Consider the following 16049-nt stretch of genomic DNA (forward strand, 5'->3'; position numbering starts at 1 on the left):
TTGTTAAATGTCGGACTGTACCTTTAAGAATAGTCCTGTGATGTAAGATCACATGATCTGCGTAAACCAATGAGTTAGCAGCACCGGTTACCTCCACAGTCAGTGTAGAGATAGAGATCAAGTTGAAAGCATGTGTGTAGTTGCTGCTGGCTATATTGTAAATAAACCTAATGTTTCCACTTAGAAAGTTGTCTGCGGATCAACCCTATTACTAATGGGCGACAAGGCCATGTTACAACACCTGACCTGTCTGCAATTTTACATAGTGCGAGCGAGGCTTAGAATCACCTGCCCGCTGACATCGTAATCATTGTATGGACTACATGCTTGAGGTAATTAGACTGACTATCAATTGGGCTCAAGTCTAAATTGTGAATCAAATCATTGATGTCAGGCTCTCTTGCTAACTTCAATATATGCCTGTACTGTACATATATTTCACATCTGTGTATTGCATTTGAGATGTTATTGTGGCCTTTTTTCATAATTGAAAGGTGGCAGTCTCCTCATGCTTAAAGTGACTGTAGTATAAGGGGTTAATTCTAACTGTGATTATGCTAATGAGACAGTATACATCATCACAGGAAGCGATGCAATGTCTCATGATCTTGCTCTCTCTTGTAGACCTCATGGCAAGATGAAGCCACAGTAAGATGTTTCTCAATTAAGTTAGTGTTTTCTTTAGCTCAGCGTGAATATTCTGTGTTAGCGTAACCAAGAATATTATATGGTGGCAGCAAGTCAAAGAACAAGTATAGAAAAGTCTCTGCCATTACCAGAAAGCTTTGAGCCAGGTCTTAATCAAGCAGAAGTGTAGCTGAAGATTTACCAGGTATCACACTTTATCGGGCTTCATGGCGAAGTCGAGCAGTGAGAAGGTCAGTATGCTGTTATACACGATGGGTAGCTATGCCGATGATATCCTATTCAGGCAAGGAATCGACAAAGAAAAAGCTAAGTATGGTGAAGTAATAAAAGCACTCGATGCCAACTTCAATCTGTGAAAGAATACCATAGTCGAGCGGGTTAAATTTAACAAGCATGCCCAATGACAAGGGAAAGTATTTATACATTTATCAACAATCTGTATAGATGTACTGAGAATTGTGAATATGATGATTAAAAAGATGAACTAATCAGGGACAGAATTGTTGTAAGAGTTTTGGATGAAGCATTGTCTGACCACTTGCAGTCAGTGGATGATTTAACCTTAACAAAGGCAAAATCAACTGAACAGACAAAATCAAGTCAGGGAGCAAAATCAATCAGTGATTCAGGGTGACAGGGAGAACCATATCGCAAAAATGACTGAATTAGTAAAGTATATTAAATTTAAAAGCAGAGAGATGACCATTAAAAGGCTGAGGGGGCAAACAGAGCATTCATCAATCGCCCCAGCTAACTGTAATCAGGGTGGTGGGAGAAAACACAGGTGCGCAAATTGTCCTATCAAAGGGCCCGAATGCCAATTTTACAGAAAGAAGGGTTACTTTCAGGTTATATTTCACAGGAAGAAGCTTCTACAGAATCAGCAAAAAGAGAGGCCTTTGAACGGTGGGAAGATACATGAAATAGAACTTATCAATAATATTAAGATGCCTTTCCTTGGAGGGATCCAGAAACCAAGTGGAAGCTACCGGAGTGCTGATATCCTAGCAGAGGGAAACAAGACATGCTTTAAGTTAGGCACAAGTGCAGCATATTTGGTTCTTTCTAATGTTGAACCGTGTTTGGAGAAAAGTTCTCTTCAGCCATGATGCAAAAAACAACATGGGCCAGCAAGTATAGAACTCAAGGTCATAGGACAACTGAGTGCAACCGTTCAAAATGGAAGGAAAAAACATCACGTGACACTGAACAAGAGCTGTTCACTATTAGGCAAGTAAGCCTGTACTGACTTACTTACAATTTGCAGAGTAGGGGAACAGGAAAGTCGAGAAGATCAGCCTAAAAACTTCACAGCTGAATTTCCACAGCCATTCACAGGACTTAGGAATGCTGAAGACAGCGTACCATGGCACTGTACATCCTGAAATGAAGCTAGTGTGTCTGTTTACACCCAGAAAAAGTTCTTCATCCATTTTTGTCAAAGGTTAAGAAGGAAATTGACTCTATATTGAAGCAAGAGGTTATTTCACCTGCTGCTTGGGGATGGTCCCAGTGCTAAAATCTGACGGATCGATCAGAATTTGCCAAGATCTTACATAGCTGAACAGAGAGGTTGAAAGCAAAGTTCATCCTATGTCATCTGTGGACCAAGGCTTAGCAAAGTTGGGAGAGTTCAAGCTTCATGAAACTAGATGCAAATAGTGCTTTTTGGCAACTACCCCTTGAATGAAGAGTCTAAGTTGCTCACAACCTTCATTACACCATTTGGGAGATTTTGTTTCAACAGACTACCCTTCGGCATCACATCAGCACAGCTGTAATATGCCTTTAAGGGATATCAGCATGACATCACTAGAAGGAAAATGTGTCATGTAATCCACTCTTAGTTTCACTTTTGCTTTAAGCAGAGTGCACACACAGCTCTGATGTCTTCAAACTTTATACTCATGTATAACTGTTCTCATCTGCTTACTCTTAATAAATGAACTCACATATTTACCCAACCCCTTATGAGCAATTGGTGTCTTATATCATTATAGTAACACAACTTGGTGATCAGCGGTGGTAAGAGAGGTTGCAGGAAGAAACTCACTAACCTGCCTGTCGCAATTGCATCTGTCCATCGGTAGGAGTGACCAATGCACAGTCCTTGTGGAGACAAAGCCTCATGTTCTGTGAGTATGACTGTTACTTGACTAGTCTGTGGGACAGCTCTCCAAATTTTGGCACAAGCCTTCACATGTTATTAAGGAGGACTTTGCAGGGTCAACTGGGCTGAGTTTGCCATAGTCATTTCCGGGCCCTAGTTCCATTCCTTTTAGACATTTTTTAGCAGTTTGATACAACTGAGTGGCTTGCTAGACCATTTCAGATGGGCACTTAAGAGTCAACCACATGCTGTGGACCTGGAGTCACATGCACACCAGACCAGGTAAGAACAGCAGATTTGCTTCCTTTGCTAAAGGGGATTGGTGAACCAGATGTGTCTTTACAACAATCAACAATAGTTTCATGGTCATCATTAGAATTTTAATTCCTTTTATTGAATCCAAATTCAACCCTCTGCTGTGGTGGGATTTGAACCTGGGTCCCCAGAGCATTACCCTGGGTCTCGGGATTACTAGTCCAGCAACAATGCCACTACGCTGCCACCACCTTCCCCTCCCCTATCACACCTTATGAAGTGTTTGCCAAGATTCCAATTATATGTCTTAAGAAATTTGGTAACTATTTGTTATTGGCCAAGATTGACACAGCGGCAAGTGCCAAATCCTAAAAGACGTATCCACAGACATGGAAGACCTTGGGAAACCTACTACTGTGAAACCTTCAGAGTATGACGTTTCACGAACTCCATGTGTAGAATTCGTAGTCCTCGAAAGCCAGTACAATCAATCCTCCTGGGTGTCACAGAGGTTCTACATTGTGGAAGCTAAAGGCCCAGCAATTGCAAGTGTCCTGGCATGCCGTGACCCCACACTAGTAATTATCCATGGAATTAGTCAGAGGACAAAGGGCAGATCAACCTCAGAAACTATTTCTATCACCTCAGTTCACGACCTGACATCAAAATATCCAGACTGTTTCGACACAATTGGCAGTTTCAAGGGAGCTGCAATATTGCACTTTCAGGAGAATACAAGTCCATCAACTGACCCACCACATAAGATCAGCATCCACATACAAGACAAATTGAAGGTCGAACTAGACAAAATGGAGAAAGGCAGCATCATTAGAAGAGTATAAGAAAGCACAGATTGGTGCAGTTCAATCACCTGTGTCATAAAGAAGGATGGATCATTGAGAGTTTGCCTCAATCCACGATGTTTAAAAGCAGCTTTGAAACATGGTCCTTACAAAATATCCACATTAAGTTTGAGATTTTCAGGTGCAAAATTCTTCTCGAATCTTGATGCTAAGCATGGTTACTGGTCAGTACATCTCGTGGAGAACTCCCAAGAGCTCAATACATTTCGTACCCCATTTGGACAATACTGTTTTCAATGGCTTCCTTTCAGGCTGTCCGTTAGCCAGGGCCTCTTTCAAGCTCACTTTGACCGCGTTACATGCACTGTTGCAGGATGCATCTGTATTGCAGATGATATTGCCATTGTGGGAAGAACAAAGCAAGAACATGACCATAATCTGCATCTATTGATGCCAGCAGCATGTAAAGATGTATTGATGTTCATCAGTCTAAAATGTAACATTAAGGAGAGCATTGCAGTACTGGAGAAGAAGGATTTGTCAGGGGATTCAAGGACAGAATATACTTGGCTAGAGCTAAGGAATAACAAGGGCGAAATTACATTGCTCGGTGTAATATATTGACCACCAGCTGGTGGGAAGGATATACAGGACCAATTCTGCAAGGAAATTACAGAGAGGTGTAAACATCATAGAGTAGTTATAATGGGGGACTTTAATTACCCATGTATTAACTGGGATTGTAGTAGTGTAAGGGGCAGTGAGGGACAAGTGTTCCTAGATTGTGTTCAGGAGAATTTCCTACAGCAGCACGTGTCCAGTCCAACAAGAAAGGAGGCACTGCTAGACCTGGTTCTTAGGAATGAGGTGGGCCAAGTAGATCAAGTGACAATGGGGGAACATTTAGGGGACAGTGATCATTGTATCATAAGGCTTAGGATGCCGATGAAAAAGAATATTGGTCAATCCAGAGTAAGAATAATCAACTGGTAGGGAGTGGACTTCAATGGGGCAAGAACAGAGCTGGGCTGGATAGACTGGAACCAAAGTTTGGCGGGAAAACAGTAGCTGAACAATGGGCCTCCTTCAAAGAGGAGATGGTTTGAGCACAGTCAAAAGGGAAGGCTGGACAAACAAATCCAGAGCTCCCTGGATGACAAAGGAGATAGAAATTAAGTTAAAGAAGAAAAATTGTGCTTACAACAGGTGTCAGGTAGCAAATACAATTGACAGCCAAACTGAATACAGAAGGTTCAGAAGGGATGTGAAAAAGCTAATACTAGAAGCAAAGAGCGATTATGAAAAACGACTGGCAGCCAACATAAAAGGAAATCCCAAAGTATTCTATAAGCGCATCAATAGTAAAAGGATGGTAGAAGGAGAAGTAGGGCCAATTAAGGACAAAAAGGGGATTTACACATAGAGGCAAGAGGCATGGCTGAGGTGTTAAATGAATACTTTGCATCTGTCTTTACCTACGAGGTAGATGCTGCCCAGGTCATGCTGACAGAGGAGGAAACAGTCACTAGAAGGGTTTAAAATCGACAAGGAGGAGGTATTGAATAAGTTGTCAGTACTTAAAGTTGATAAGGCACCGGGACTGGATGAGATGCATCCAAGGATATTGAAGGAAGTGAGAGTGGAAATTTCAGAGGCACTGGCAATAATCTTTCAATGTTCCCTGGATTCGGGGGAGGACTGGAGAATTGCAAATGTTACCCCCTTGTTCAAAAAGATTGTAAAGATCTGCCCTTCAATTTCAGACCAGTCAGTTTAACTTCGGTGGTGGGGAAACTTCTAGAAACAATTATTTGGGATAGAATTAATTGTCAGATGGAAAAATGTGGATTGATTCGGAAGAGCCCAAGCATGGATTTGTTAAAGGAAAATCATGTCCAACTAACCTGCTGGAGATTTTAGAAGAGGTAACAGAGATGGTTGATGAGGGAAAGGCCATTAATGTGTGTATGGACTTCCAAAAAGCATTCGATACACTGCCACTCAATGGACTTGTGAGGAAAGTTATAGGCCATGAAATAAAAGGAACAGTAGCAATGTGGATACAAAATTGGCTGAGGGATAGGAAACAGACAGTAATGATTAATGGGTATTTTTCAGACTGGAAGAAGGTTTGTAGTGGAGGTCCCAAGGGGTTGGTATTGGGACTCTTGCTTTTCCTGATATATATATAAATTATCTAGATCTTAGTGTGCAGGGGACAATTTCAAAGTTTGTGATTGACACAAAACTGGGGAGTATTGTAAACTGTGAGGAGGACAGCGTAGAATTTCAAAAGGACATTGGCACATTTGGTGGAGTGAGCAGATAAGTGGCAGATGAAGTTCAATGCAGAGGAGTGTGAGGTGATGCTTGTTGGTACAAAGAAAATGGAGAGACAGTATAAAATAAAGGATACTATTCTAAAGGGTGTGCAGGAGCAGAGACCTGGGTGTATATGTACATAAGTTATTAAAGGTGGCAGAACAGATAGAGAAAGCTGATTCTAAAGTATACAGTATTCTAGGCTTCATTAATAGGGGCATAGAGTATAAGAGCAGGGAGGTGATGAACTTCTATAAAACACTGGTTACACCTCAGCGGGAGTATTGTGTACAGTTCTGGGTGCCACATTATAGGAAGAATATGAACGCATTGGAGAGAGTGCAGAAGAGGTTTACAAGAATGGTTCCAGGGATGAGACACTTCAGTTATGATGAAAGATTGGAGAAGTTGGGACTGTTTTCGTTGGAGAGGAGAAGGCTAAGAGGAGACTTGATAGAACTTTTCAAAATCATAAGGGGTCTGGATAGAGTAGATAGGGAGAAACTGTTCCCGCTCGTAAATGGATCAAGAACCAGAGGGCACAGTTTTAAAGTGTTTGCAAATGAAGCAAATGTGAGGTGAGAAAAATCTTTTTCACACAGTGAGTAGTTAGGTTTGGAATGCACTGCCTGGAAGCGTGGTGGAGGCAGGTTCGACTGAGGCATTCAAGAAGGCATTGGACGATTACTTAAATAGAAACAAAGTGTAGGGTTACGGGAAAAGGCAGGAGATTGGCACTAAATTAAAATGCTCAGACAGCCAGTGCAGACATGATGGGCCAAATGGCCTCCTTCTGCACCGTAACAATTCTGAGATTCTTTGATTCTGTGATTGCACCAAGGACATTTGGACATCACAAAATGTTGAACTAGAACAAGACATTCTATTTGGTGGCCAGGTTTCTCAAAGTCATCGGAAAATATGATACCAAAGTGTATTACTTGTGCTATTTATTCTCAGGAGACAAGAGAACCATTGATGTCATCTTCCTTTCCATCATAATCATGGGATGGACCTCTTGGGATGAACCTCTTCAAACACAAGGTGAAATGTTCTTGATCATAGTAAACTACTCGTCCAGATGGATAGAAGTCAAGCAACTGCAAGATCACACTTCTGAAGCAGTGATTACATCATTGAAGGAGATTTTTGGAATCCCAGACATTGTAATCTCAGACAATAGGCCACAGTTTGTCAATGAATACTTTAAAGAGCTCATAGCATCATCTGGATTTGTCCATACTACCAGATCACCAAGATACCCTCAAACCAAAGGGAAAGAGGAGTGCAACAGTTAAAGAATTGCTAAAGAAGAACAATGACATCCAACTTACACTTTTGAGCTATCATTCAACTCCACTCCAAAATGGTCTAGCACCATACGAATTCCTCATGGGAAGAAGACTGAGAACTCAACTCACTGTACTTCCACACACACTCATGCCACGTGTACAAGTCAAAATGGTTTAGCACCATGTGAACTCCTCATGCGAAGAAGACTGAGAATTCAACTCCCTATTCTCCCTCACACACTCATGTCATGTGTACAAGCTGAAGATGAGGGAGAAAGAGGATGAGTATTGTTCAGCCAAATGTGGACCTATGACAAGTGTTACAAAGCACAGAACCTGCCATACCTCCAATCAGGAGAGCCAGTTTGGATCGAAGACCAAGTTCACTATGGGCAAGTGGTTGAACAGACACCGCATCCATGGGCCTACCTCATTCAAACCAAAAACGGCACAGTGAGACAGAACAGACGTGCACTACTATCCATGCAGAAACAATCTCCTACACAGTTGAAGCAGTCATCTACCCAACCAAAGAGACCAGAGATTCTGCTTTCATTGAGAGATCCAGGTGACAACCAGATTGGTGAACCTGAGTTGTCTACAAATTCTCCTTCTGCCCAGCAGTCTGAAAGATCAACCACAGGACTCAAATCCCCAATCTCCTCCAAAGGAGCAGAGGACCCTATCAGGTAGTCTCGTGAAACCGCCATAGCAGTTGTCTCTATAAACAAGAAATTGACGTCAGAGACTTGGGGGTAAATGTACTATAAAGGGGAGAATCAGAGACTTGGAGGGAGATGATGAGTTAATTCTAACTGCGAGGCATTCTAATGAGACACTATGTCATAACAGGAAGTGATGCATGATCTTGCTCTCTCTTGTAGACCTCATGGCAAGGTGATGGCACAATAAGATGTTTCTCAATAGAGTTTTCCTTACCTCAGCAGACCAAGTGAATATTCTGTTTTAGCACGAGACCAAGAATATGATAGATGCAATTAATTAAAATATCCAAATCCTTCATTGTGCAAATTTTCAACAAAATTGCACATTCTGGCATATTGTGTCACTTGTCTGTATGGGGTATTTGATCAATTTCAAAGATCTTTCATGTCAATTGACTTCCTTTGGCAGTTATTAGCATCACAATATGTGCGTCTTATCACTAGGCAAACTTGCAGTGCGGACATCATCATCAGATCAATGACACAGTCAGCTTTTCACTAACTGACAGCAACTACTATCAACAGAAAAGTAAAATCTGGCTCAATAATAAATAAAATTCTGACAAACTTAATACTATGTATTATTATATAATAAAAGGGTATCCTCTGGAGTGAGCCTACATCGTGCTACATAGTATACAGCAGAGAAACAGGCTAGTTGGTCCAACTGGTCTCTGTCAGTGTTTATGCTCCACATAAGCTTTCTCCTACCTTAATTCATCTCAGCCTATCAATATATCTATCTGCTCCTTGTTTTCTCATGTACTTACCTGGCTTTCCCTTAAAAGCATCTACGCTATTTACCTCAAACACTCCATACGGTAATGAATTCTACATCCTAACCATTCTCTGAGCAAGGAGTCATAGAGTTGAGTCATTACAGCATAGATGGAGACCATTTGGGCCACCAAGTCCATGCCAGCTCTCTTTAGCACAACCCAGTCAATCCCACTGTCCCGTTCAATCCTGTTAGCACTGCAAGTATATTTCCCTCCAGTGCCCATCCAATTACCTTTTGAAATCATTCATCGTCTCTGCTTCTACCACCCGTGTAGACAGTGATTCCAGGTCATTGCCACTCACTGCATAAAAAAGTTCTCCCTACATCCCCCCTGCAACTCTTGCCCAGATGCTTAAATCTATGAATCATAGGGTGGAGTTTTCCCAAATTTACACTAAGTGCTGTAATGACATTTTACCTGCCGGCCGCAATGGTGGGTTTTCACACCATGTCGTCCCAACCCGTCTCGTTACTCAGGCACTCCTGGGAAACACACCGTTTCCATGGCGGGTGGGCTTTCATTCGCCCGCCTGCATCACACCGGACGCCATGTTTAAAGTCCACATGCACACATCTCATTGCTTCCTGCTCATCACTGCTGCACAGAAGAAACGGCCCTGAAACTGAAGAAGACTGCAGACCCCCAGTTTAATGACAAGTCTTTTGAGTGACTTTTGGATGCCATGGAGGCCCGCTGGGATATCCTGTACCCCTGCTCTAGCTGCAGGATGGGCTGCAACCATGATTATTAGGGCCTCCACCGTGCCTTCATGACAGGAGCATTCTCACAGAGGGTATGCGTGCTGCCTTAAGCCAGACTGGAGTCAAACATTCACAAATACAATGTGAGGAACTGTGGCGTCACCCCACTGCATGTCATCATTATTCTCTACAAATCTAACAGCCACGAGGGCCTCCTGAGCGCACGTCTCATATAGCCAGAGTGAGGACCTCATCCCCATCATCGTCACTTCTGAGGATCTGTTCACTCTCATCCCTGTTGGCATCCTCCTCATCAGGAGGAGGATGTGCAGCTCCTCCATCTCCTCCTCAGCCAGCTTGTCTCTCCATTGGAGCGGCAGGTTGTAAAGGCTGAAGCAGACAATGACGATGTGCGACACCCTCTGCGGACTATATTGCAGGGCTCCACAGACCAGTCCAGGCACCAGAACCTCATCTTCAGCATCCCAATGGTCTGCTCCACCAAGTTGTGAGTTGCAGCATCAGCATCATTATACCATCACCCTGCTGCAGTCTGAGGCCGCCACACGCGTTTCATCAGCTTCAGCCTCTGCGGGTAGCCCTTGTTCCCAAGGAGCCATCCCTGCAGTTTCTATGCAGGAAGACTCCAGAGATCTGTGACCGACTGAAGATGTAGGCGTCCTGGAAACCGTGCACACACCTGCAGGATGCAGTTCTGGTGGTCGCACATCAGCTGCATATTCAGCGAATGGAAGCCCTTGCAGCTGATGTAGTCCACCTTGTGTTGTGACAGAGATCTGAGCACCACATGAGTGCAGTCAATTACACCCTGCACCTGCGGGAAACCTGAGATCTGGGCGAATCCAATTGCTCTTGCATCCTGGCTCTCCTGGTCCCAGGCGAAATGCACAAAGCTGTGTGTCCTCGCAAAGGTGGCATCTGTGACCTCATGGATGCATTTGTGGGTGGAGGCTTGTGAGATCCCACAGAGGTCACCTGTGGAGCCCTGGTAGAAGCAACTGGCATAGAAATTGAGTGCCACGATCTCTTTCATAGCCACTGGCATTGGATGCCCTCCATGTCCCTGTGGAGAACTTGGTGGCACTTTGATACCTCCGCAATCCTTGAGTGGGCAGGTAAGTTTGGAGCCCAACCCCAATCATATCAATGTGGCTGCGCCTGAACTGTCTCAGTTGCAGAGGAATGGTCACTTGTTACAGGTTTCCCGAATGGGTGGCCACCCTACCCTCCTTGCCCAAATGCTTGAGTGCTATATTCAATGGCAGGGCTGCCCTTGCCCCAACTCCCATCCCCCCACCACTTGTCGCCTCAGAGGTAGGGCTGCCCTTAACCACCATCCCGCTCCCGCCACCAGTCGCCTCAACAGCAAGGCTGCAGATGCTCCCTGCTCCCCCTCACCCTCAAAAGTCACCTCCAGGGCAGGGTGGCACTTAACCCCGACTCCTCAGCACCCCTGAAGCCTTAAAAGCAACAGGTGACCCTGGTGAGCTCCGCAGGACATTGCTGTGCACTCACCTCCAGTTCACCCAAAGTGCAGGCTGCTGAGAGCTTTTGTGCTCTTGTGAAACATGTCGGCATGCTTTCCTGCCAATGTGGACGGACGATCCAGCAGGGGTGCAAGAGCCTGGCAGGATGGCCTGATCATGATATACTGACATATTTCAATGAGGTTCCCGACAACCGATGGTGGGAAATGTGGCCCCCCCAGCTAAATGGGCTGAACGGACAATTGCGACCTGCCTTCCCACCGTCATGAAATCAATCGCGCCATATTGCCCGCTCACACCACCTATCACACTTGCCACCACTGGCGTGGAAAATTCTGCCCCTAGTCTTTGTAATGGGAACAGCTTTTCTTTGTCTACCATATAAAACATTTCATAATTTCCCCTCAATCTCCTTTGTTCTGAGGAAAATAACCCCAGCTTCTCCAACCTAACTCTGTAGCTGAAATCTCTCAATCCTTGAACATTTCTGATAAATCTTCTCTGCATCCCTTCAAGAACCCTCACATCCTCCCTAAAGTGTGGTGGCCAAATCTTGACCCAATGCTTAGCTCTGGCCTAACCAGGGCTTTCTGAAGGTTCAGCATAACTTCCCTGATTTTGCTCTCAATGCTTCTATTTATGAAATCCAAGATACCATATGCTTTGCTAATTACGCTCTCATTATGTCCTGCTGCCTTTAAAAACGTATGCACATGAACTCCCAGGTCCCCCTGTCCCTGCACACTCTTAGAAGTATGCCATTAAGTTGATATTGCCTTTCCCTATTTCTTTTTCCAAAATGCATCACCTCACACTTATTGGGATTAAATTCCGTCTGTCACTTATATGCCCATTCTGCTAGCCTATCTATGTCCTGTTGCAGCCAATTAATATCATCCTCACTTCTTGCCACACCTCCAAGTTTGATATAATCAACAAATTTTGACATTTTCCTCAGTATCCAATATCCAAGTCATTTATATATATCAAAAAAACAGCACTAACCCTTGGGAAACACCGCTGTCTACCATCCTCTGGCCTGAAAAACAACCACAACTTGCTGTTTTCTATCCTTAAACCAATCCTTTTATCCAAGCTGGCACTGACCCTCTTATTCCAAGAGCCTCAATTTTGTTAACCAGCCTTTCATGTGGCACTTTAAAACATATACAACAGTGAAGGGGCATCTAGATTTGAACTAGGGACTATGTAATCTGTAGTCAAATGCTCTACAACTGAACTATACCCCCAGGGCACCTAAATTGTCCTTATTGGATTTATTGTCAATTATGTTACATTTGTGGTCACTAGGTTTAAACTCTTACGTAAGTGAAACATCTTCTCTATGTCTACTCTATCAAGCTCCTTTGTCATTTTCAAGACCACTCTCAGGTCATATCTCAGCCTTTGCTTTACTAGAGAAAAAAGTGTCCCTGCCTGTTCAGTGCCTCATGATATTTAAAACCTCTCAGTTCTGGTATCATCCATGCCAATTAGATTTGAAACTTCTCCAGTGCCTTCATTTTCTATTTAAGTGGAGAACAGAAATGAACACATACTCTATGAACTTATCACAGTATTCTAGTTCATTTTAATTTAGTTCTCTGATCCCATCTCAGCATTCAGATGATGATTATAAACTTTCCATGATATGTTCTGATAATTGATGACATACCTGAACTCTTAAAAGATTTCTGACTTAAAATCACCTCCAGGTAGCCAAGATTCTCTGGTTAATTTATGAATACCATGGGTTCAACTGCATAAGAAGCTCATGAACGTGTTTGGAATGTTCAGGTAATATTACCTGAAATTGGGGTCAATTGACTTTCAATATATAGAAATTTTATTAGATTTCACAATATTTTTAGTGTTTTCAAAATATCCAGCCAGAAGGAAGGCCTTTCTCTATGTCTTATAGCCATTGTACAGCTACCTAAGAAGAATGTTCTTTTACATATGTCTGAATATGTGGTTCATGCTCATAAAACAAAATCAACTCCCACTTGTCACCAGTACACTGGCTGCATTACCAACTGGATCCACTGCAGCAATTCGCCAAGATTACTTTGGCAGCAACTCTGCCCCTCCAACCTCTACCTGTGAGTATGGCAAGAGTGCCAATATTGAGGGAACAGCATCAGATCCGAGTTACACTCCATTTCAGCTGGGGCAAATATCACTGCTGCTTCACCATTGCTGGGTCAATATCTTAGAAATACATACCCTGTACCATTAAGGGAGCATCATGACCACAATGACGACAGCAGTTGAGATGGTACACTACCTTCTTAAGGACAAGTAGTGATGGATTAATAATGAAGCCTTGTCTGCCGTGCTACAATCCTCCAAGAACCTCATTCTTCAAACTCTGACTTCTTGCATATACTCCATTTCCTTCACCCCGCCATGGTGGTATGCCTTCAGTCATCTAGGCTGCACGCTCTGCAATTCCCTCTCTAAACTGTCCCACCTCTCCCTTCTGGATTAACACATTCCTTAAAACCTATCTCTCTGACCAAATTTTTGGTCACTTTCCTAATATTTCCTTCTTTGGATCAATGCCAATTTTTGTCTGGTTTTTGCTTCTGTGAAATGCTTTGGTATGCTTAAAATGTTAATGGCACTATGTCAATACAAATTGTTATTCAATTGAACTTTAAATGGCTTATTTAAATCAATTATGATGTATCTTTCTATATTTTATAAGAAAGCATTACACAAAAATGCCTTTGTTTTATTAAGGTTCTATATACTGCTTGGTTTATTATAGTCTAAAATGAAAAAAAAAATCCGCACTGAACTTTTGGGATGCTAGAGACCTGTAATAATTCTGTAACTTGCAGTAGTGCATTCCGCATTCATATTACTCTTTGGGTAAAGACACTTCACCTGAATTTCCTATTAGATTTATTAGTGACCTTATTATTTTTATGACCTTTAGTTTTGGACTGCCTCCTAAGAGAAAGCCTTATATTTAGGTCTATCCTATCAAATCCTTTCATCATCCTAAGGACCTCTAAAAGTCACTATTCAGCCTCTATTTTATCTAAAGGAAAGGTTCCCAGCCTGATCACTTTTCCCACTAAGTAAATCCTCTCAGTTCTGTTGTCATCCTTATGAATCCTTTTCCACACTCATCAATGTCTCTATATCCTTTACATAATATAGAGACCAGAACTGTGCACCATACTCCAAATTTGGAGACATCTATACCTAGATTACTTTGTGTATTGTGTCATTAGCAAAAATAAATATATTAAAGTGAAGCCTCTACATGAAGCACAGCTGTCTGTGACATTTTTTTGCTGTCAAACCTAGATAAGACAACTATTTTCACATTCCCCATTTTTCCAAGTTTTAGCAGCATTAATGTCAAGCAAAGCTAAAAATCAACAGTAACCAGAAAAAAAATTGCACACAATGCATTTAATGCAGAACTTGGACCATCATGAAGCAAGTGAACAATGATGAATTTCAGGTGCTTTCATGTACGTGCTGGGTACCAGTAACACAAAATGGTGTTCAGTGCTGTAATCAATATTAGGGCTCACAAGAAATTTTCACAATATTAAATCCCTCACAGCATTGCTCATAGTGCCAGGCGTAAAGAGATATGAATTCCTCTTATGGTAAATACCTGATATCAGTGAAGTTGTCGGTGGGATTGTGAAGTGGGGCGAGGAATGAGGAAGAAGTGAAAAAAATAGATGCGGGAAGGTAATAAGAGAAAAGCCAGCCCTGTTCTGTTCTCCTACATCTGGCACTATGAGCAATGCTGTGAGGGATCTAATATTGTGAAAATTTCTTGTGAGCCCTGATATTGATTACAGCACTGAACACCATTTTGTGTTACTGGTACCCAGCACGTACATGAAAGCACCTGAAATTCATCATTGTTCACTTGCTTCATGATGGCCCAAGTTCTGCATTAAATGGATTGTGTGCAATTTTTTCTGGTTACTGTTAATTTTTAGCGTTGCTTGACATTAATACTGCTAAAATTTGGAAAAACGGGGAATGTGAAAATAGTTGTCGTTATCTAGGTTTGACAGCAAAAATATGTCACAGACAGGTTTTAGGACAACGTTGACAGAGATCTGAGAATAGTCACAATAGTGGACCTAAAAGAGGAAGAAAATAATTTAAAGTGAGAAAATGGCAGAAAGTTCCAAGCAATATTTTACAGCACAATCCTGTGAAATGGATACAGTTTTCTACTGAAAAAGTAATTTGACAAGAATGGAACGGTAGCAGTTGAAATTATGCTTTTGTCATCCATCAGTTTGGCAGGTGGTGATAACACCTACAAGAATGGGTGTCTGAGGCTGCAGAACCCATGGAAACCCCGTTTCATCACCGCCCATCCCTCATGAGTGATATAAATATATAAATATAGCTTTTCTGGTTAAGCATGACTACGAGGTCAGCCCACATATGGGGAATATCAATCAATGTACGAAAACCATCACAAACCCTGGCTTCCTTCTGTTAAATAAAGATCCGCTCAGAGTTTTTCAGCGATCCACTCAGAGATCCTCAAACGAGGTAAAACTTTTGACTTTGTGACTTGTCAAAGATTATATTGGAGAAAATATATGTCAAGTTCTGTATAATGCAGTAGTCCCAACTCTATCCTTCAAGGATGAACGTTGCCAACAATATGATAACTAAATTTATTGGCCAGGCTTGCAAGAAAGGATGTGCAGAGAATAAAGGCAACTCTAATTGTAAGCGAGGTTTCCTGGAGCGCAATTTTTTAAACTTCCGCCGCTTTGTTAAAATGCATATGTCTTAGATTTTAAAATGCCACATTTGTTTTTAAACCCTAAATTTTAATGTCAAGGTGCATATGCTACAACTTTTTTTTCCTCTAGTGGGATGGTCCTTTCTATACGTTTGT

At 42.3% G+C, this 16049-nt stretch overlaps 1 protein-coding gene across 1 annotated transcript in view; it reads left to right on the forward strand.

Annotated features, from left to right (window-relative positions):
• Nucleotides 1-228: 228 nt before the first annotated feature.
• znf652 (zinc finger protein 652) overlaps nt 229-16049 on the forward strand; it is a 108175-nt gene continuing 92354 nt past the window's right edge. Inside the window, 2 exon segments of the mRNA XM_041217594.1 lie at nt 229-332; nt 2649-2783. Of these exon segments, the coding sequence (XP_041073528.1) occupies nt 2748-2783 (36 nt within the window). The 5' untranslated portion in view covers nt 229-332; nt 2649-2747.

This window comes from Carcharodon carcharias, chromosome 23 (genome assembly GCF_017639515.1).
Source record: "Carcharodon carcharias isolate sCarCar2 chromosome 23, sCarCar2.pri, whole genome shotgun sequence".
NCBI lineage: Eukaryota > Metazoa > Chordata > Chondrichthyes > Lamniformes > Lamnidae > Carcharodon > Carcharodon carcharias.